Raw genomic sequence first — 22727 nt, 5'->3', positions numbered from 1 at the left:
CGTATGTGAGGTAGCGGTGATCGAGATGGCCCCCAGGAAGACGCCCAGCGTGTCCTCCTGTCTCTCTCTCCACTCCCCTCTCCTCCTGCGAGCTTCCGCTGCGAGATCCGACAGCTCGCATGGCAAGCACAGGTGGAGGGAATGACGAAGGAGGCGAGGAGGGAGGGGACAGGACAGCACAGGACAGGACCCAGGGAAAAAAATTCAGGGACCCCCCTCGACCATAAAGCGACGGTTCGCGCCACAGGGTCCTCTTTTACCTTGAGCTGGCTGAGCCAGTAATTTACCTCATCCAAAAGATCGAGGCGTTCCGCCTCGCTGAGGGGACAGGACAGGACCCGGGGAAACAAAATCAAAAGCATCAACCCACCACTTCCTCCGCAAGGTACGGATCCTCTGAAGGGGAGATCCGTTTTAGGATCTCCCTCGACTGTAAAGCGATGGCTGTTGCCGCGGGGTCCTCTTTTACCTTGGGCTGCATGACCCAGTAATTTACCTCGTCCAACAGATCAAGGTGTTCCACCTCACTGAGGGGAGGCATCTTCGTTTGTCATCCTGTCATTCTGTTACGGCCTTCAGCGGGGAAGCAGCACAGACGCTGTGAAGTCGGGGAAAAAGGGGTTTACAGTAATTGGGGAAAATCATCAACTTGGAAACAATAAATACTAGAATGAATTAAGAACAACTAGACACAGCTGAGAACACCGGGATTCCACACGAGGTAACAAGGGGGCGTGGCACACAGGAGGATTTGACGAGCAGGTCATGACAGTGAGACATGGACGCTATTGAGTGAACCATGTTGAAGACTGGACTCCTTTGGTACTGTGTCTCTTCAGGGAATCCTTGGATACAACTGGCTTGCCTTTGTGTCAAACGGGGCCCCGAATGAGGCACATTACCTGCATTGTGGGGGAGCGTCAGAATCAACACTATAGCCATGTGGCACGATTCTATGCAGGTGATCCGGCTTGCAGGATTGTCATTGCTGAGGACCCGGGGTGTGTTTCCCAAAAGCATAGCTGCTAACTATGCTAGCAACTTGTGTGGTTGGACCTATGAAAGTACAATGCATGTATTATTATTATAATTATCATATTATTATTAAATTATTATTATGAAGCAATTGCTATTTTTGAGTTATTAATATTACTACTGCTGTTATATGACTGACACAATAAATTAATAACGCACAATTAATAATATCAGCACAACTGTCGTATTTAATAATGAATAATATTACAAAGTTTGTGAGTTTTCGCACACCACCTGCCTCCAGAACCATTGTAGTCGAATGGTGATTCGAGCTAAGGTGATTCAAACTACTGTGGTACTAACAGATTATAATAGATTTGGAAAAGAGTCATACTTCAGATGCTAGTTAGTTTTAACTAACATAGTACAATGATTTTAATGCTAACTTCCGTTTTTGTTCAGGCAATGCACCCCCAAGCAGCTGCACCAGGCTAAGGGGGTGCCCACATAACACCTGAGTGCAGCAGATGGATGGCTATTTCCGGAAGGTGGGACTAGACCGCGAGTCTGCCTGGGGGTTCACCACCTGGGATCCTGAGGTGTCTCATCATGTGTGGCAACGTACGGCACTAGTGCATGCAACCTGACCTGACCTGAATGTATTATACTTCTTTTTGTAATAAAGACCATATCCTGTCATCTGCACTGTTAATTGATGTGATTGGCTGGTGTTATCAGGAATAACAAGCAGAGGGATCCCTTCTCCCACCCCTATGTAGGTCTCAGAAGCACAAAAACATTTTTACAGATATCACAGTGGCTATAAGATATTAGCTCTTTTGAGATTACCCTGACAGAATCCCCAGCATGTAGAGACCAAACATGACATAAATATCCACTGCGACTCACTGTATTTTTAATAATATGTTTTTTTAATCTGTTGTATCCAAGGCAACATGACAGGCCATTAAAATCCTAGAAGAACAACATAGCTTTACAGTGACAATCCCTCATTTACAATAGAAGTCAGGCAACTTCACAGACCAAAAAGACAAAATCTATGGGAATGGGGAGAATATCCTCTTCGAGACTGCCAAGTACAGACTGTGGATGGGAACCAGAGTAGGCAAGTGCAGGTACTCTAAAAATCTGAGAATGCAGGTTTCAGCCAACTACCTATCTTTCGAGTGGAGAAACATGTAGGAAGCCACAAACTGCAGAACATCCACTTCATATATGGGCATTGCTTGGTTAATAACTAAAGGCTGAATCTGAATCTGAAAAACTTAACGCTTACCTGGGATTCCTCTACCATTCACACTTCACCCTGCCTGCATCCTCAAATGAGCACTAACAAGCTGTGAACAGGAGGAGGAAAAAAAATAGGACAATCACAAGTCCAGATTCTGCTTTCAAAACACCACCTCCCCAAAAAGCAGAGGGTCATAGGTCAAGAGGACTTATGTCATCACCTAATTGTCGTCACCTCTGTGGTCAAAAAGAAAGTAACACCTGCACTTGCCTTCCTCAAAACAATAACAGACCGCAAGCTGGGCCCACTTTCATTTTGCATAGAGCCAATAGATCTGTGGATGATGCATTTAACATGACTCTTCACTATCACCCGGTATCACCCGGCATCCTACATGTGGATATTGTTTGCGGACATGTTCTGCATTAGAAATTTTCTAGCTATGGGCCTGGTGCTCTCTCCTCTGCTCTACTGTCTCTAAGCAAATGATTGCATTTCCCAAAAGTTACACTCCTGAATTGTGCAGATCGATGCTGTAATGCTAATCAGACTGATACACAATTGTGAGGAATCTGCCCCCTGCGACCAAACCTCTACCCCCGCGACCAAAAATTCTACAGACAGTAAAGGGGAGAACAGTACCCCATCATAAAGAGAAATCCCAACAAAACAGACATGATTATCATTACTTAAAAAACATTGGTGTTGGCACCTGCCCAGGGTTGGTTCCTGCCTGTGCCCATTGTTCCCGGGATAGGCTCCGGTCCCCCCCCCGACCCCACCCCCGCCCCCCCCCCCCCCCCAAATGGATGGATGGAGGGGAAAAAAAACCATTGTTTTCATTTCAATTAATAATGTAAACCAAAGCCTACTATTACTCAAACTTTATAATTACATTTTTAAACGGCTTAACGTTTTATTTATAGTAAGTTATGCATGTATACAGGAGTTACTAGACACAATATTAATAAAATAATATTTAATTATTTTATTAATAATATTTAATTTGTGCCATGTACAGAATGTCTGTTATTGCTTAAACGTAAAGAAACTGCTACATACACAGAGTGAGTGAAAAAAATAGATTGAGACTCGACACTTTAATTTACTGGGGCCTTACTGTGGTGCACCTACACTTTATGGAGTAAAATTGAAAGATCTGTTACATTTTAATTGAAAAAAAAGACAAAAAACCTTCAACTTCAGAATTAAATGAAGATGCTGTTTTTCACTGTGCCACAGCAAACAACCCCTGTTCCGCAGATTCACAAACGCAAACCCGGTGCATATGTCATTCTCTACTAGCTGCACTCACCAGGACGCCATGTTGCTAACAAAGTGGTAAATTCAGTGTTAATGAGTGGCTTCACTGTTACCACCTCAGAGGTAAAACCTTCCATGATTTTCTCCATCTGTTGTGGTGTTAGGAGTTCAAATGCAGAACAGACATATCTCGTTTTACAGCAAATATCACTGCTGGTTTGTGATCAGCAAATCATCAATTATTTTGGCTCAGTTTCTTGGTTCAAAAAATTAGTTTACTTAAATTCAGTATTAGATAGTACATTAATACTGATATTACTGTAATGTATTACTGTATATAATACTGTATTACTGTAATATGTATACTGTAATTATTTTGCCTAATATCCCACAGAATGTCTTTGATCTAATGGTGCATATATGGATAAGTTGAAATGGAAAAACAAGCATAAAATATATAATAGAATGAATCTATGTTTACATAGAAAATATCGTGCAAGTCATATGTACTATATACGTGACATGTGGGTCGTATGGAATTTCTAGTGTAGTGATGTCACCCTAGTTGTGTGGTCAGTTCCTGTGCCTTGCCTTCAGTGCTGTTTTCATGTCCTCCTTGGCTTTGCTTCGATTTTCTCCTGTAGTCCCATAGCATGTGCTTTAGATAAACTCCCCATAGGCTCTGATTTTGTGTCTGGCATTACTGCAGTAACTGATTGAGTAAACTACACAAAATATATATCAAAACACAGATATTTTCAGCTTAAGGGGATTTTCCTGGCTTTTATTTTTTTCTTCGATCTTTGCAATAACACCCTTATTTCACTTCAAGGTTGCTGCTGAAAAAAGTGAGGTGATAATTGCATATTATCATAATTATTCTGTAGTCACAGAGGACAAGGTGTCCTGGGATATCTAATTGTCAAAGGCATGTTTGAACTTCCAGTTATTACTTTATTTATTTTTAAGTCTTCTGAGAGCTAAACTCTTCAAGAATAAAAGTAATACAATTTTGAGACATTAAAATACATTTCACTTTACAACTTATGTGTTACACCTGCAACAGTATTTTGATTCTGAGGTTGAGTAAGGTTCATGTTACCTATCTGGGAAATTTAAGGTACACAAAGCCAAATCTATATTTGAATATTTTTCCAATCAAATTCAACAGATTTAATACTTTTTCTGGTCAGGGTCGCAGGGAGCTCTGGAGCCTATCCCATGCTGCACAAGATGTAAGGCATGTACAATGGGTCTCTTTGAGAGTTTGTGTTTTAATAGCCAGCATTATTGGGTTTGCAATTTTAAGTATCCAGGGTCTTGTCTCCGGCATCATGCTGTTGGCGAGCTGCCATCTTGTTTCCAGCTTCCTTCTCTTGCTCAGTTGTGATGAGCTGCCAGACCTGTTCCGGAATCTCAGCCTCATTTTCTGGACTCCATGTCATGGTTTGGGTTCCTGGTTTCTTCACTTCTCCACATTTCAGTCTCTCCTTTGTCCACCTTGTCCTGGAGCCACCCCTCTCGTAGGTAGTTCCAAAGGTTACCATTTTTGTGTGGGATACCGCCTGGTCTCAGAAATCCTGGCATTGTGGGTAAATAATGGCATTGTGAGTAGACAACCCCATTGTGGGTCGCCTGACTTGGGCCCGGTTGGGTATGGAAGTCAATAAAATGTATTTTAACCAAATGGTTTGAGTCCCCCATAGTGACAAGATGAGACAACTTTAAGTAGGATTTTATCTACTAGTGTCTAGTGTCACACCCTGCATCCCTTCCCCCTCATTCCCTCTGTTGTGTGGCTCTAACAAGCTGCACCTGTTACTTGCTTAATCTTGCCTCTCGTTACAGCCCTTGTGTGGATCACCCCAAGTGCCTCTCGTCTGCTCCCTCGTTAGTGATGTATATAGTGCCTCCCTGTCTTGAGCTCCCCAGTCCATGATGTTGCTACCTGTGTGTGCTCTCCAGTTTGCCCTGTGTTCTGGTCTGATCCTTCCAACGCTGTTCTAACCCCCCATGGTCCCTTTCCTTTTGACCTGCTTGCAGTTTTGCTTAATAAAGTCCCTTTTGATTTTTCCACGCCTGCCTTCGGCTCCTTCTTTACCCATGATGTGACACCTAGGTTAACAATAGGTATATTTTTCTGATTTTCTGTTTTTTTTTAAAGCAAAAGCTGTTAAAGTTAAGAATCAGAAATGTTTTGAATGTTGAGGCATTTGGAGGAAAACTGTAATATAAGAAAAATCAAAGTATTACCGAAATAAAAAGTAGTTTTTTTTTTTGAAAATTTGAAGTATTGGTTCATAACATTAATATGACAGTAGAAGCCTAGAAGTGCTGCTAGAGATTTTAGGCCCCATGAAATCATGTCATATTGGGCCCCCAACCCAAACTAAGCCAATTACAGTATGTTCCTATTTCTTAGGACCCCTGTCACTCAGAGGCCTTTGTAATGGTCCCAGCTCTCCCCCTTTGTCGGCGCCCCTGGTAGGTGCTATACTAGACTATTTTCTTTATGTGAATAGCAACTAAAAGTGTTACATCACAGTGTCTGAAGGGCTTTCATGGGGAATTAGCAGTGCTCTGCCTGTTATACATAGGTATGAACTCCTGGCAGGAAGATCTCCAGCAGCTTGAGACCATTTCCTGTTATCTCCCAGGGCCAGTTCGCAGTGCATCACCTTGGCATGAGCCGCTCTGGGATCCCAAGGCATAAGTGTGGCTAAAGAACCCCACGATATGGTGAAAATTTCACACAGTTTTATTAAAATATGCAGCCAAAGAGACACACCACTACGCATCATGTATTCTTTAAAGAGATTAGTTCTATTTTTATATATTCTTTATATACATAGGTAATGCTAGGATGAGTATTAAGTAAGGTCCAGACAGAAAGAAGTCATCTGGGGTAGGAACTACTGACCACACTCAAATTATCCACCACCTGCAAGACAGAGAGGACCTGATAGGGTGAAAAAAGGACATAACTTTGTCTATGGACCACACCAGAAAAATGTAGCAAGCTGTAAGTTATGTTGAAATTTCGGCCTGTGAATTTACACAAAAATGCAATAAGTTGTATTATTTAGAAAGGTGCCTTTTGTCTTTATAACATGATATTGGGTCCTGCTAAGTTTATTAAATACGTTTATTAATCAGAATTTCATTGAATGAGTAGCATGAATGAATGAATCTCTGCATCCTTTCCTATAACATTTTATAATATAAATTAATTAAAGCCCGTGAAAAATAGTGAAGGAGAGACGAATTTAAATACCATTAGTTACAAATCAAAAAAGTGCTCGACGAGGGGGTGGAGCCAGCTCAGTTACTGACCCCAGGGGTACGATGCATATAGGGAATGGATTCAGAAGAAAATTTTGCTTGATCATCGCTGGTCGGTAAGATTTATCAAGCAAGGTGGGGTTAATCAGAAAGACCTCTGAAAGGGGGCAGTTTTCATGTCTGGGAGTTGAATAAATTAATAGGTCAAATGAGAACATGTGGTAGTTTTTAGCTTTAGCATTGGGCCACCAGCCTTCACACGAAACCAGCATAGCAGGGTGACCAACCCCAGTGCTGCATGCAGCACTCTAATACGGTGCCGTACAGCACTGATGGTGAGCGGCCTTCTGCTCGTCGATTTTATGCAGAAAGTGCTCAGCTGTATAGTGAGAAAGACAAGCGAAATAGCAGGCTTACCTGTGCGAAAGTAAATGAACCACAAAGCTGCTGTTAAAATAGCCCCAATGATAAACGCTGCGAAAGCGATTCCAACCATCGCTGGAGTATCCAGGACATATATTACATCTGCAAAAAAGAAAGCTGAAGTGAACAGGCTTACATGGTGTGTACAGCTGAACACCTGCACAATTCATATTAACGTACATTATTTTTACAGGTCAAAATTAAATGCTAACAGTTCATTGCGGTGCCACTAAAATATGTCAATTTTTTTGCAATGGAAAGATTTGTCTCCCAAGCCAGTTCCCTCAAATCAAGTATATATTGCATTAATTCATAGAATCTTAGCCACACTTTGGCTACAATTACAGTTTAAAACTGTAGTGAGACTGAGGTGATTCAGACCATATGACAACATCCAATAATTTCCTCTTGATTTTTAAGATGCATCTTAAACGCTATTGTTACAGTGCAAATAGTTATGTGTTTTGGTGTGATCAACTGAACTGGAAAGTTCAAGTCCAGAAAGTAAAAATCCAGACCAAAATTTCGTTTCAACCAACTAGTTGAGTATAAAGAATCACAGTCACAACTGGTTACACTGTGTTCTGACCCCAAAACCAGCTCACACCTTTTAATAAGTGTGTCTGCGTTTCTCGTGAAGATGGGATATACAACTGCAACCCAGTCTCCCAGTGTGGATGAATACAGTATAACTACTCTATTCTATTAAGCTTCTTTACTGTTAAAGAAAACAGGAAAGGAGTGATACGACCCTGTGTAACCCTATTCCCCAAATGAACTTACAGTCTTTATTGGATTGGAGGGGACCCTGCAGAAACGTCCGCGTGGAAGGTCCTGAAACAATGACAGAAGCAGCATAGTCTAATGCTTTTTAATACCTGAAATTATTTAAAGGACATTATGATTAAATGTAAACTGATACATTTAGGATAAAGTAAATAAAATAAATTCCCCCCTAGATAGGTAAGATATACACTACTATTCAAAAGTTTGGGATAATTTAGAAATGTTCTTGCTTTTGAGAAAAAAAAAAACATTTTTTAGCATTAGAATTACATCAGACTGATCAGAAATACTGTGTAGACACTGTTAATGTAGTAAATGACTATCATGACTGGAAACGGCTGTTTTTCATGGAATCTCTACATAGGTGGCCAGAGGCCCGTTATCAGCATCAGTTACTCCGGTGTGCCAGTGGAATGCTGTGCTTGCTACTGCAAGTTAATCATTTGTTAGCACAGATTAAAATTGGTGGGCTGATTAAAGAAGCAATTAAACTGGCCTTCTTTGGCCTAGCTGAGGATCTGGAGCATCAGCAATTGTGGGTTTGATTACAAGCTCAAAATGGTCAGAAAGAAGGAACTTCCTGAAACTCATTGGTCTATTCTTGTTCTGAGAAATGAAGGCTATTTTATGCGTGAAATTGCCTGGAAACTGGAGATCTCGTACAACGCTCTGTACTACTCCATTTATAGAACAGCACAAACTGGCTCTAACCACAATGGAAAGAGGAGAGGGAGGCCCCGGTGCACAACTGAGCGAGAGGATAAATATATTAGAGTGTGTAGTTTGAGAAACAGACTCCTCATAGGTCTTCAACTGGCAGCTTCATTAAATTGTATCTGCAAAAGACCAGTCTCAGCATCAACGGTGAAGAGGCAACTCCGGGAGGCCGGTCATCCAAGGCAGAATTGCAAAGGAAAAGCCGTATCTCAGAATGGCTGAGAAAAAGAAAGGACTGAGATGGGCAAATGAACACAGACACTGAACAGAGGAAAACTGGAAAAAAAAGTGCTATGCATAAACAAATGTTTGAGGTTTTCAGATCACAAAGATGAAATTTTGTTAAACGCAGATCAAATGAAAAGATACCGGACTAGTGCCTGACGACATCTGTCAAGCATGGTAGATGCAATGTGATAGTCTGGGGCTGATTTGGTGATAGCAAAGTGGGAGATTCATACATGGTGAAAGGGATCCTGAAGAAGGAAGGCTATCACTCCATTTCGCAATGCCATGCCATACCCTGTGGATGAGGCTTAATTGGAACCGATTTCATCCTACAGCAGGACAATGACCCAAACACAGCTCCAAATTATGCAAGAACTATTAAGGGAAGAAGCAGTCAGCTGGTATTCTGTGTATAATGGAGCGGCCAGTACAGTTACCTTATCTTAACTGTACTGAGCTGTTATGGGAGCAGTTTGACCGAATGGTACACAAGAAGTGCCCATCAAGCCAACCCAACTCGTGGGAAATGCTTCAGGAAGAACACAATTATTATTTTAATTTCAAAAATGATTTTTTGTAACTTTGTTAATTACTATTTCCTATTCATTTACAGTAGCTGCATTTCCTATTCAAACTCATTTCATGTATGTTTTCATGGAAAACAAGCAAATTTCTAAGTGACCCCAAACTTTTGAATGGCAGTGTATGTATGGTATGTATCGTTCGCCCTTGATTGTATAAGCATCTTTATAGCTTGATTAGCACTCACTGGTAATGTGTCACATTAATAAACACTGGAGGGTCAGTCCCTCTTACTAGCCTTCTCACCTGATGGCTCCTGCGGTCTGCTGTCTGACAGCACCACCAGTGGTTTGGTGGAAGTCTTGGTGCTCAGTGTCATCACAGCCATAATGACATCCATGTTGACAGAGGTACAAGCCTCATCAGGTTGTATACACTGAAAAACGAGCAGGATTAGACTAGGATCAGAACACTTTAAACTGCAGTGCATGCTCTGCCTCCAGACTGCACTGGATTATTTTTTCTAGTTACAATGCTGTTTCAAATTTCACAATGACAGATTCCTTAATTTTAATTATTCAAACATAGATTTCTTATACAGAATCTGCATAGATCAGAGCTGGGCAGTTATTTCTGTGAAGGGCCAAATCTGAGCTTCCCCATTTAAAAGGGGCCATTTTTAAATGATTATACTCACACCCTATGAAAGCCACAATAACAGAATCATTAAATTTTACTTTTCCCTTTTTCCAAAATACAAGCAGAAATCATACAACCTGTGCATTATGCATGTTAAATTTAACATACACGTATTAATAATTCAGATAAATATTTTTTAGCTTAATCCATTAGAACATAACTTTACCAGATATTATTACTTTATTTTTTAATGATCGCACAGGCCAGTAATAATAGCTGCACACACCAACATTCTCCCAGGTCCACCCAATGCCGATGACATACAAAGTTATGCTTATGCAAAAATCCAAAGGCAAAGGTGGATAATTCAGGTCCAGAAAGTAAACATTTTGTTTCAACCAGTTGAATACTCTGTGACAGTGACTCTATGCTCAACTGTTTGGTTAAAACAAAATGTTGGTCCGTATTATTACCTTCTGGACCTGAACTACCCAAATCTGTCCATATGTAAGCATTGCCCTTGACTACGATATATAAAAATTGCATCTGTCATACAGAGAAATTATTTCAAGGCAAATAGAGAAAAATAAAGGACCACAAAGTGATGCTGACCCTTGGCAGACCATGACTGCTTTGGCGTTTGGTGCAGAGGGACATCTCGCAGTGCAGGAAAAGTAGGGACATGTTGAACTTCGACCGGAAGTTAAAGCTGAACCTCTTTCTGTCTGTTTGCGCATGTAGGAAAGGGAATTCCAGTTGTCGGGGGTAATACCGCACAGAGTCATCCGTAGGGCAGATATTTTCAATGAGGGTGTACTCGGATGCTATGTTAGGGTTCGAATTGGGCGAGATAAAACACGTTTGTATCATAAACTCAAGCTTGTGATCGGATTTGGTGGTGGAAACCTAGGCAGAGGGGTGAAAAGAAAAATGTTTGATTAAAAATACAAAACTATGCCATGGTGATGCTACGGCTATGCTTAAGATTAAACACCCTGCGAGAGAATGAGGCTAAGCTTATTCTGGCTAAAGCATCTGTAACAAGATCACCTTTAAGATCCCTACACTTCACAGAATACCATGCCGACCCGCATAACCATCCATCCTATAACTGCATGAGCCAGTCACGGTTATGTCATGGGTACCTGCATTACCATAGAACTAAATAAAGCATTGATACATTGATATATACGCAACCAAGATAAATTGTCAAAAGCACACAAACAATCATGATGTAAAATTAAAATAAAAACTAGCAATGCATTAATATCCCACTGTCCTGCAACATTACTATATTTATTAACCATAAACGTGGGAAACACTGTTACAAATATTCACACAAAAACAAATATTTACGCATTAAAACAAAACGTTATGGTTAGCTACATACTGTAGTTCTAGATCCCTTCTATTTATTAACAAATATGAGAAACATTATCGCTGCACCTGTGACCCTCACCTGGATTAGCACTGATGGGTAACCATCAGCATAGGAAACAGTAAACTGCAGTTCAAATTAGTGCCTGAAGATGTCACCATAAACTCACAAAAGTATTTCTGGGCATCCTGCTCTGACCATAATTTCAGATCTTAATCTATAAGCAGTCCAGCATGTCATTGTTTAACGAGCCGTTTTACTTAAACAGAAGTGTTGCATCATGGTCACATATCTTCCACATAATCACTGATGTTAAAGTCCATATAGTATTAAAGCATGTAATATTAAATATCTTTTATGATCTTAAATACATGATGCACAATTTCTAAAAGGGTGTTGCGCTCCACACTGCCCCAGCTTGTGAACACATATTTTTTTGCATAGCTTCTGATAATGCTACGAGATTTGGTTAGAATTAAGTGAGGATTAGGTACATTTATTCAGCAGATGTTTTTTTTTCAAAGTCAGGACAGTATGGAGTCAGAGAGAATGGTCAGCCAGCATCCCTTGTGGTTAAGGGCCTTGCTCAAGGGTCCAGTGGTGGTATGTTTAAACTTACGGGATTTGAACCTGCTACTTTCCGGACACAGGTACAGATCCCCAACCCAATCAGGAACACACTTATGATTTCCATAATTAACATCTGCTATTCTAAATGCCTCACAGCACATTTGCAGCATCATGTACAGTATAGTGTAGCAACAGAAATGTTTGTACCAATTTGAGATTTTTGTTCTTTACCATATATTCAAAAAATTATGTCAGTATGATCACTAAAGGTAAATGTAATACTGAGTCAATATGCTGAGTCAAGCAACAATATGTGAATTGAGTATATGCAGTCATGACAATACTGATTGGTTTTTTATAAATCTGCTACCTTGAAAAAAGCTTAGTGTTCATCCCATTGGGCCCTTGAGCAAGACCCTGAAGTCCAGCTGCTCTAGGCAGCGTCACCAACTTTGGTCAGCTGACTGGTGTGAGATTTTCAATTCCAGACAAGTCTGCACACTCTTACATTTATGTAACAGTTTTATTAACGCGTAAACAGTCTAAGGTTTGCAAACTAACACAAGGCTTTTGATGTAGCTAATTTTAGGTTTATAACGGAATAATATAGATTTGTCGTAAGATTTCTTGCGTGAGAGTCTGAAAGTGTGAGTGTCACGCCAGATGCGTGAGAGTCGGCATCGCTGTCTGGGGGTGCTGGTTGACCCTGCGTTCGGAGAAGTGTGCAGTGATTTATTCTAAAAACAGCTATAGCTACAACCGGCAATTTGAAAACAAAGCTAATTTCTGTTTTTTGCTCTCTCTTACCTCCACAAAGATGGGCTTGTTTTCCGAGATGGTGAGGAAGGGCTGAGGTAATGTGTAGTAGAAAAGGTCTGTGTTGTAAAGCTCCATGTTGAATGTTATGTTGTTCATAGGATCCTTGTGGCGGCCATGAGTGGGAAATGGGGGTAAAGGCCTCTTGTTGTTTCTGTATGTGCAGTTAAACTATGGGAGAGATGAAATATTGGCCATCACACAGTACCACAGCACAGCACTTACACCACAGCACAGTACTTACACTGGGCTGTCATTCATTTCAAGATAACTGAGGTTGCCAGCTTACCAGGATGGAAAATATTGGTTCCATGGGTTCTGCAGTTATGTCCTCATAATCAAATGACCAGCCGCTTCCCACCTCAGGCTGCAACTGGCCAATAAGAATCTGCCGATCATGAAAAGACAGAAATGTGTGGAAGGACTTGATGTGCTGTGCAGCATAAGATATGCTTTTATTCCCACAAAAGTATTTATGCAATACTCCTTTTCAAATAACATATTCATAGATGATAAATTCCTCACAACGTCACATCTAAAAAAAATATGCAGCCAGACAAAAAAAAAAAAAAAAACAAAATCCCGAACTGTGTTACTGGATCCATAAAATGTACCAAATGAACAGAAACCTGCCAAAATTTAACATACCAGGATTATATCCAAGCTTGTAAAGAACAGGATCCACAGTTTCCTATATTACTCAGATTTTCAGATCTAAAAACAAGCAGATTGCCTGTGTTTTTTTTTTTAACTTACTGTGTTAAAGTAGATTACCACTGGGCTTGGGAAAAAAGGGTACTTGGTGGTTTGGCAACCTGTAAGGAGTGTCTCCAGGATGTAGTGAGTAGCGTTAGACCTTGCATTACAGTCAGGATCCTGCAGGGTAAGTTTGACCTTTGAATACCCATAGGCCTGAGGGAGAGACAGGAAGATCAAGCAAAACACGCATTGTTTGGGAAATTGACAATTTAAAAGTGAAATTCAAATGCTTATAGCAGAAATGAAAAAGATCTGCAGCCAAGGACAGATACCGGTCAGTGAAAAGATGGGATTGTGGCTAAATATGAAGAAAACAAAGGTTATAGCTAAAGGATTAGCAGCTACCTTAGCATTGAAAGCAAAGACATAGATGCTATAGACAGCTTTGGCCTCCTTGGAACAATCAACATGTGATCCAGCAGCCAAGAGATATTTCCCAGACTTAGCAGTGTTATTAAAAAAAAAAAGCAGTTATCAATCAGTTAGTAATAGTTATCATATCGTTGCTAGGGATATCTAGCTAGTTCTACAACTTTTTAATGTGTAGCATTCATTACGACGTTTTGCAATTGAGGAGATGAAAATACTGTTTTATTATACACTGTAGGTCTGTGAGAACTGTTCCAACCGTGCATTGTTTTCTATGCATATTTAACTTTTTTATTCATTATACAGTAGTCATAACAGTCATAACATATGAATAAGAATATGAATGTGATACTCATTGCTGTCCTAATAAGTGGCATCTAGATTAAAACACATGGCTGTCACCTGCAGGCCTTCTTTGTCCATGATCACCACCATCCTGTGCTCCTCACAACGCACACTCAGCCCAACCCTGAAGGCGGCCTCGTGATCCACGACAGGCCAAGGCCTCTCCTTGACGGGTGCGGGTAGGAAGAGATGCGGTACCCCACGCTGACGGGGGGAGCTTGGATAGGGTTTATAACGGTGAAGGACAGCCAGCTGTGGGCTCAACGTGCTCTTCAAAGGATCTGCAACCGCATCTATAAGTCACAAACCACTGGTTAACCCCCCCCCTTGTTTCAGGAAATTCATTGGGGGGATTTAATCACACATGTGATCAAAGCTATTAACTCAGTACTTTTAAAATAATGTTTTTTAAAAATCTGAAAAATATATATTAGAAATCATTTAAATTTCATTGTCTATTTCTTTTTTGCAGTTTTGTATTAGAAATTATGAAGCATTTACTCTGAGATGGTATCGTATACTTACCTAATTCCCTCAACCACAATGTAAAGTGATTGGCTACATCTGTGATAGTGAATGATGTGATGGGACTGTAGTTATGCACCTCAGCCCACTGGATTAGGAGCTGAGGTTGAGAAGGAACATCCTGCCTGCTGATCTTGGAAATCAGCGTTTCAGTGCCAGAATCCAGAGTTACACCATCTGGGGTCTGAGATAAAGGTGGAGGACACAAAGCGTGAATGTAAGAAAATAAAATAGACAAGAGAACACTGAAACATCCATCCACCTACCAAACACTTATCGTAGTCAAGGTAGCCTGGGGCCGATTTAGGTCAGCTCAGGGCGTAAGATTGTAGTGCAATATATAGCTTTGAACAAATGCACTTCATGAAATTTTAATATGTTAAAGTTAATCATATTAATTGCATACATTTATTTAGCAGATGCTTTTATCCAAAGCAATGTACAATTGAGAGAGTAGGGTCAGGGTCCAATCAGCACCACAACAAGCATGCAAATGCAATGCGTTTTTGAATGTACAAAAAGCTGCCAATATATAGGAAACAGTAAAGGACAATTAAAAGGAAATGTGATTATTGGAATTATAAAAAAGATCATGACCATAATGGCTAGCTTGTGGTGATATAGTGTAGAACTAATAGAGACATGTTTCACATTTCTGCTTCCATTCGTGTGCATTTTTTCATTTTCTCACTTTTGTTTTAGTATCTACCTTTACACACTATATGCATCATATGCAGAATGCTCTGTTCCTATTTGCGTTGTGCATGAAATTACCCCCCCCCCCCCCCCCAAAAAAAAAGGACTCATTAGCCAGTGCATTGTAGCTGTTATTGGAACCCTGAAACTGAAACTCAGATACGAAAAAGATGGGGCACGTTACAGTTTACCAGGATTTTCAACTTGCTCATGATGCCTCGAGATCGGATCACCCAGTGGACTGGCTTCTCACACTTCAGGATGAGTAGCACATCATGGTGAGTGAGCTTATCTTTGTCCAGTACTTTAATATCCACAGTCACATCTTTCTGAAATGTACTACTGAAAAAAGAGGATAAAATACAGATATACACCCTGTAGAAAAAATATATATTGGAAAAAAAAACTGTGGATCCTCAGTCAACTGACCATGCTGATGAATAAGCCAAAGAGGAGCAGAGGTGGAAATTTCAGGTCCAGAGAGTATAAATCCAGACCAAGGTTTTGTTTCAACCAACCACTTGAGTTCTCTGTAACTGTGACTCTTTATATTCAAGTGATTAGCTGAAACAAAATCTTGGTCTGGATTTGTATTTGCTGGACCTGAACTTTCCACCTTTGGAAAGTAGTGTGCATGTTTGTGTGGCGCTATGTTCTGTCATGCTGTCTGTGGTTCATCAGACCTTCTGCAGGTCAGCTCTCTCTCTTCAGCCACCTGCAGACCAGCCGTCAAGCCTCTTTCTACTGAGCCGAAGGGGGCATCCTTCCCTTATGCTGGCAAACTAGAAGCCAACTGCCAACTGAAGGATCTGCTACAAGGCCGGCATTATGTGATCTCGGTGTATTCTGTGAACTATATCTTTATATATATTTATCAGTTAATAGCTAGAAAAGCTGCATTTACCTGTTGGGGTCTGGGGCCTGTAATGTGATGATGTGGATTTCATGATTATGGGCTTGGTATGGCAGAACACAGCCTTTGGATGTCTGTGCATAACCAGTCAGGCAGTTTTGAGATCGGAATCTCTTCACTATCTCACAGGTCTCGGAAGACATGGAATCTGAAAGAATATGGTCGTTATATTTTTCATAGCCTGTTATATCCTACTAACTCTAAAATCATTAATTATATTAGCATTATACTGCGATGGGCTGGCCCCCCATCCTGGGTTGTTCCCTGCCTCATGCCCATTGCTTCCGGGATAGGCTCCGCACCCCCCGCGACCCAGTAGGATAAGCGGTTTGGAAAATGGATAGATGGATATTAACATTATAATCACTGTTTTAATGTTTTACTTTAAGTTTGTGCACTATTTCCTCTAATCCTTAAATACTGGATATAAGTGCAAGAGCTCAGCATACTGATTTATCAATTCATCCACCCGCTACTCATTAACCATAATTCATCCACCCGCTACTCATTAACCGTAATTCATCCACCCGCTACTCATTAACCATAAGTCACCCACCCGCTACTCATTAATTGTAATTCATCCACCCCAAAAAAATCATGTTAATGAGCAGGACCTCCTCCTGTGTTATATTACAGATAATCAAATTGTTTAATCCCAATCTACAGCAGGGGTATGTATCCCCTGCAGGTACAGTAGGACAGAAAAAAGGAATTTATCGGCAAAAGTATGGCCAACATACCTTCACCAACATTCATATAGATATTTTTGGCAGCTTTGATTTCAGAGAAGGAAGTGACCGCTTTGTACTTCCTCTTTGCCCAGGTAACAAGGCGTTGGTTGCCACGTGGCAAATTTTCTGCAAGTACGTTGCTGAAAGCTGAAAAATTTCCCACCTCAAACAGAACCTCTGATCTTTTTGATATCTGCAGAAACACAATGATATAAAATAAAAACTGAAAGTCGTTGGGGCATGCTTCACTTTTGCTGTTAATGCTATGCACAGCTGGACTATAAAATAAACTGCTATGACTCCTGAAAGTAAGTAATCATTTTTGTTTAAACTATTGCAGTTGTGATTTTTATTAAGTAGTAAGAATTACTTTGTGAACAAAGAAAGAGATGGAGTGCTGTGGCAGATGAACTGGCTCCCACAAGCCAGTAACCTAAACCATACAGAGCTTAGATTGAACTTTGGATTAAGAAGTTGGATTGAAGAGTAAGAGCAAGGAAGCCAACTTGTGCCCAGAGCTCGTGGAAACTCTTTCAGGACTGTTGGAGCCGCATTCCAGGTGGCTACATCTGGAAGTTGGGTGAAAAATCTAAAGTTTGGGAGTCTAAAATTTGTTACAATTCTAAGACGTCTAACACTTGGTCTCTTGGTCATTCCAGTATTTGATATGTATCACTGCATGGCTTCAAGGCCTTTTACAATAAGGTGAATTAAATAGCTAAAATGTACCGAAATGCATTAAAAGCAGGTGTGTTCAGACTTTTGAGTGGTACTGTACATGCTGCAGAAGAGGAACATCAGTTACAGTAATTTGTCTTGTAACTTAAGCATCCATTTTATGAAGGAAGGCAGGAGGAAGACAAGCAAAGGCAAAGGTGAAGATGAAGACTCACATGCAGGGTACGCTTTACATGGGGGGCCAGATTCTCAGCCCTCAGTTTCCACATCACCGGCCAGGGAGAGCTGAGCACGAATATCAGAGGTTTCTGGTGGATGAGCAAAGACTGAATTGGCTTCACATGTAGAATAACCTTCAAAGAGCAAAGGGAAAACATTAACTAAAGGGAAAGGACAGCAAAACATGCAATACAATTATATATCCAGCAACATGTAATCCTTTAATTCTCATTTGTTTATTATTATCATTATTATTATTTTGCGGCTTTAGTCCAACATTTTTTTGCTCATTGAGTGTTCCAGGAATGACTAATGTCTACTTGTTGTTCTTTTTATTGTATTACTTAATTTGTTATTGTTTATTGTTGAAAACATATATCTATATAGTGGCCTTCCCATCACAGAGGCTTATCCCACTGAGTCGCACGCTGCCCCATAACAGACATAACTGAAGGTCAGCGTCTGCCAGTCATAGGGGAACAGGGATGATGCCTGATCATCGGCATCACCCGGACCTGGCCAGCATACACAACGGCAAATACATGAATCGTCAAAGAATGGAAAATGCTAGCGGGCGGAGACAACGGCTAGCAGCTCTTTCACAGAAAGTTCATTCACTGAAAGAAGAGCGGCAGAGATGAGCAAATGCTAGTCATCAAATTTAATTTGGTACTGTTTCTCTTTCAGCAAAGACTGCGTGATTGCGTGTGAAGTACTGACGTTTCTCGATTACAGAAAACTCTTTATTTAAAATTTTCTCTGGGTGTTAACTGTAAAAGAGCTGTGCTGTTCTAAATTCAGTGCTTCTCAACCCAGTTATTGGGAACCTCTAGTCAGTCCACATTTTGCTTCCAGCTCCCAGCACACCTGAACCAAAAAAATCAAGAACATCAAATACCTGGTACAGGTGTACTGTGAGCAAAAAGTACAGACTGTCTTGGGGTCCCTGAGGACTGGGGTGAGAAACACTGCCCAAACTTATTTAATTTCCATAGGCGTCGGCTCTTTTAAGTGAGCAGCTTACATCAGTGGGTTGTGCAGGCTCCTCGGGGCTCCTCTGTCTCAGAGCGATGAGGTGCACCTCCTGGGGGAGCCCTATGGTCTCCCTGCTGGCACAGCCAGATAAGGTGCTGAAGCTCAGCCACTGGGCTTGTACAGGGTGCGCATCCGCTACAGGTAAAATTTCACACGGCATTGATGATAATGGACCTGCAGGAACAGAGCGGGTTACATTCACAGCCTGTAATTTTCCATTGATTCCATGGGAGCCAGAAGAGAAGGTCCAACACGTCAGCATGGAATCACTGAATGGTCAAGCAGCTTTATATATAAAAGGAACCTATCAATCTATATTATAGAAAAGTTAGTTTCGACCAAGAAATCTGACTGGTCAAAAGGTTATTAGAGTATAATCGCATTCGGACATTTCACATCAGAAGTGTCAGGCCGCTTTACAGGTGTATCTAAATACTGTTATTTAAGCTGCTGGCACCGCGGGCAGTAACCCTCAGGATTCAGTGACCCCCCCCCCCCCAATCAAATCATGACCAAATCACGACTAGGATATAGATATATTGGAGTACAATTGCACTCCTTTGCGTATGTCATTACTTAATTATGTCACACTTTTAAAGATAGATCTGTTAGTATGGTAATCAAACAATCGGTCTCTGTACAACTGGCTGGGGCTTCACCAAGTGCCCAGATTCTGGTGCCATAGCTTAAATTCCATTTCAAATTCCAGTAGTATTTTCCAAAACACCATGCCTTTCTAGTTTCTTGTGTTTTCCCCTGTGATAGCAACAAAATAGCATTTTCCTTTGTTCCTGTTTTGTTTTAGTGTGTCCGCACTGTTTTACTAAACCCACTTTCATTTTTGTACCCAAATCTATTCCTTGCTCCCTTCCCCATATCACATGGTACTGGCCTTGACAGGTACTGGCCTTGACAGGTACTGGCAATACCTGCAAACACATACATGCCACATCATTGCTACTTTATGTCCCTGTGCTACTTCAGAATGACCCGAGTCCCCCCTTTGACCTTGCCCAAGCTAAGTGATTGGAGGATAGACAGCCGGTGGTACTGGGGAGAGGTGTGTGGCCCAACAGGTTAGACCACTGTGCATGTGATCAGAAGGTTGCCGGCTCAAATAAATAATAATAATAATAATAATAATAATAATAATCAATCCTTTATTGTCATTCTTTAGATATTTCCTGGTCAATTGAACACTTAAATGACAGAGATGCCAGATGTTGTCAAGATTATTTAAGATTATAATAAACTTTTTTGATAGATAGATAGATAGATAGATAGATAGATAGATAGATAGATAGATAGATAGATAGATAGATAGAAACTTTATTAATCCCTCGGGTAGATTCCTCTGGGAAATTCGGACTTCAGTTAAAAACCAAGTCCACTGAAAAAAACGACTCTCTCAAACCTTAAACTTCATGCCTAGTGGAAACCCGAAAAGAAATACCGCGGTGATTTGTGATCGTTTGATCAAACAGGTCTGCAAATGTCATTTTTTTCGGTGCAAATGTCATATTTCCGTTAATATTACAATTAAAGAAATGAAAAAGAAAGGCACCTTTAGGGATGAAATGTTTTTATTAACTCCAAAAATAAACAAAAATATAGAGCTGTAAAGGTGAAATATTTGTCTTAAGTGACGTTAACGACAGCTTACCTGCAGATGTGAAGCAACAATAAGCAAAAAACAAAACCGATACAGCATCCTTGCCTGCCATTCGGCCACAATAAAAAAGCAACTGAGATTGTGGTCTGTCTGCAAAGAAAAGACAATAAATCGGATCAAAATGTAGTAAACAGGGGTTTGGAAACTTACGTGTGTCCCCACACTCATCATCTGGAGCAGCAGGTAAAGGAAATGCTCTTAAAAAACAATTTAAAACAAGATTCTAATAGGGCAGCTTTAACGCATTAGCCGCATTTTGGTGTCACAATAATGTGAGCCTGAAAAGTGAGTTTTATTATCTTGGAAATCTTCGACCTTCTGGCTTTAGCGCAGGAGGCTGTGGCTAGCCATTTTTCATATTAAGGTGGTCCTAGAGACAGAATAATGGTTTTTAATAAAGTCTAGAAATAGTCTAAAAATCTGTTTATCCCAAGCCCTACGACATGTGCACCTTAATACGTTACTGTTAAAAACAAAATGTCGTAAACAAAGCCAAGCAAATATTTAACGGAACTTACAAAACTGATTCTAAATGTAAAATATGTAGCTAATATTATGCAAACACACGAACTTGTATTTTCAAAGACGATTTACATACCGCGGAGAGGAGCTTAACTTTAATGTAGAATCCACTTCTCTTCGAAACTCAAATGTATTTTTCTTAGAACTGACTTCTCCGTAAGTGTGCGTATGACAGTAATTTATGCGACTAATGATTTCATTATTCTTATTAAGCTGAACATTATTGCGTTGCTGCTCCCCCCCCCCCCCCCCCCACGAGTCCGTGGGAGGTGGGCCTCCTCGCACGTTTTAGGGGATTCTGTAATCCTCATCGGAAACAAACCGTGATGGTTGGGTCTGGTTTGGTCTTTCGTTAGCCTCACTCCAGGAAATGTAGTACTGTTATAGTGATAATAAAATGTATTACAGAAACACGGGCAGCGTTTCGCGGTGTATGCGGCTCTCTGCCTGCAGTCCATATGAGTTTCCCCTGACTGCTTCAGGTTTTTTCGTTTATAAATTAATTAAAAATTTTGAAATCGCCCCTTGTGGCATAAGGGCTGTAAACCCATCCAGGGTGTCTATTGCCCTTTCCTCTGTGCTTCCCCTGATACGTCTGCATTCACCCTGAGCTGGATAAACGGTTATGGAGAAACAGATGGATTACTGAAATGCATACGAGCGTAAAAATCATTTAACTTTGTTTCTGTGTTTATCCATAAATAAAACTGGCTTTGTTGGAACTTTGCTCCACCAATACATAACTATTTTGCAGTTCACGTTTTAAATAAAAGACTAACAAATAACATTCAGATCTATTTGGCATTACAAAAATATACAGTAATAATGTTGTTGCCATGGCATCAGACGGTTACTATCTGTGGTGCTGCCTAGCCGATAAGAACATCTGCAGATGTCATTGCCAACAGCCAATATCAAGGCTACATGGCTCAGGTCAGTTCAAGCTTTGGACTCACCTCCTTTCAAGTCTGCTGCCATTTCTAGTGAACTTCTCAGTACATTTATCTCCATTAAATTGCTTCATAAATCAATGTTAAAATACACAACATGATCTTCTGGTGTCATGCAGGTTTCCAAAGTATCCAAGTCCTCATAGTCCAAACACAGGAGGCTGAGCGAATTCATGTCCCTAAACTCCCTGTAGTGCATGGGATGCACGAATCTTACACAAATGCCTCTCTCTAGATCAAAGGTGGGCAATCTTATCCTCAAAGGGCAAGTGTGCACGCAGGTTTTTGGGATAACCTTTAGGTCAGCTAATGATGATATCCATGCCTGCACTCAAAGCCTCAGAGGCCTTTGGCCAACTGTGCCACAGGGTCTTCAAAAGCAATAACCAACAAACTCGAATATTACTGGAATAGAAGTGACTTTAGCTAGAAGACATCTTCTCTGGGTTGGTCATGCGATCC

The 22727-nt window shown here is 40.6% G+C and overlaps 1 protein-coding gene across 5 annotated transcripts; it reads right to left on the bottom strand.

Annotated features, from left to right (window-relative positions):
- Positions 1 to 4681: 4681 nt before the first annotated feature.
- Positions 4682 to 21631, bottom strand: LOC125743899 (transforming growth factor beta receptor type 3-like). 5 transcript variants are annotated; one of them, XM_049015990.1, is made up of 17 exons: positions 21392 to 21631; positions 20785 to 20883; positions 19111 to 19295; positions 18083 to 18175; positions 17199 to 17382; positions 16450 to 16606; positions 15737 to 15887; positions 14850 to 15033; positions 14382 to 14617; positions 13608 to 13763; positions 13141 to 13239; positions 12843 to 13022; positions 10700 to 10993; positions 9755 to 9884; positions 7979 to 8029; positions 7190 to 7297; positions 4682 to 5070 (listed from the first exon to the last, which is right to left on the bottom strand). In XM_049015990.1, the coding sequence occupies exons 2-17, from the start codon at positions 20843 to 20845 to the stop codon at positions 4913 to 4915; spliced, it is 2427 nt and encodes an 808-aa protein (XP_048871947.1). In that variant the 5' UTR covers positions 20846 to 20883; positions 21392 to 21631; the 3' UTR covers positions 4682 to 4912. The 5 variants fall into 5 exon arrangements, with proteins under 5 accessions (XP_048871947.1, XP_048871938.1, XP_048871929.1 ...); XM_049015981.1 differs by having other exon boundaries at positions 18083 to 18220; positions 20785 to 20879; XM_049015972.1 differs by having other exon boundaries at positions 18083 to 18220; positions 21392 to 21630.
- Between the last annotated feature and the right edge of the window lie 1096 nt (positions 21632 to 22727).

The sequence above is a fragment of the Brienomyrus brachyistius genome, chromosome 1 (assembly GCF_023856365.1).
Source record: "Brienomyrus brachyistius isolate T26 chromosome 1, BBRACH_0.4, whole genome shotgun sequence".
In the NCBI taxonomy this organism is placed as follows: Eukaryota; Metazoa; Chordata; class Actinopteri; order Osteoglossiformes; family Mormyridae; genus Brienomyrus; species Brienomyrus brachyistius.
The sequence above is the reverse complement of the archived record's forward strand: the minus strand, read 5'-3'. Positions and strand labels throughout refer to the sequence as shown.

Excerpts from the sequence above, each read along its gene's own strand:
- LOC125743899 (XM_049015981.1), bottom strand. The coding sequence starts at position 20,845 with ATGGCAGGCAAGGATGCTGTATCGGTTTTGTTTTTTGCTTATTGTTGC. Across the intron at positions 13,023-13,140 it reads AACCAATATTTTCCATCCTG|TTTAACTGCACATACAGAAA; the intron begins GTAAGCTGGCAA and ends TCTCTCCCATAG. Across the intron at positions 10,994-12,842 it reads ACAAGCCCATCTTTGTGGAG|GTTTCCACCACCAAATCCGA; the intron begins GTAAGAGAGAGC and ends CCCTCTGCCTAG.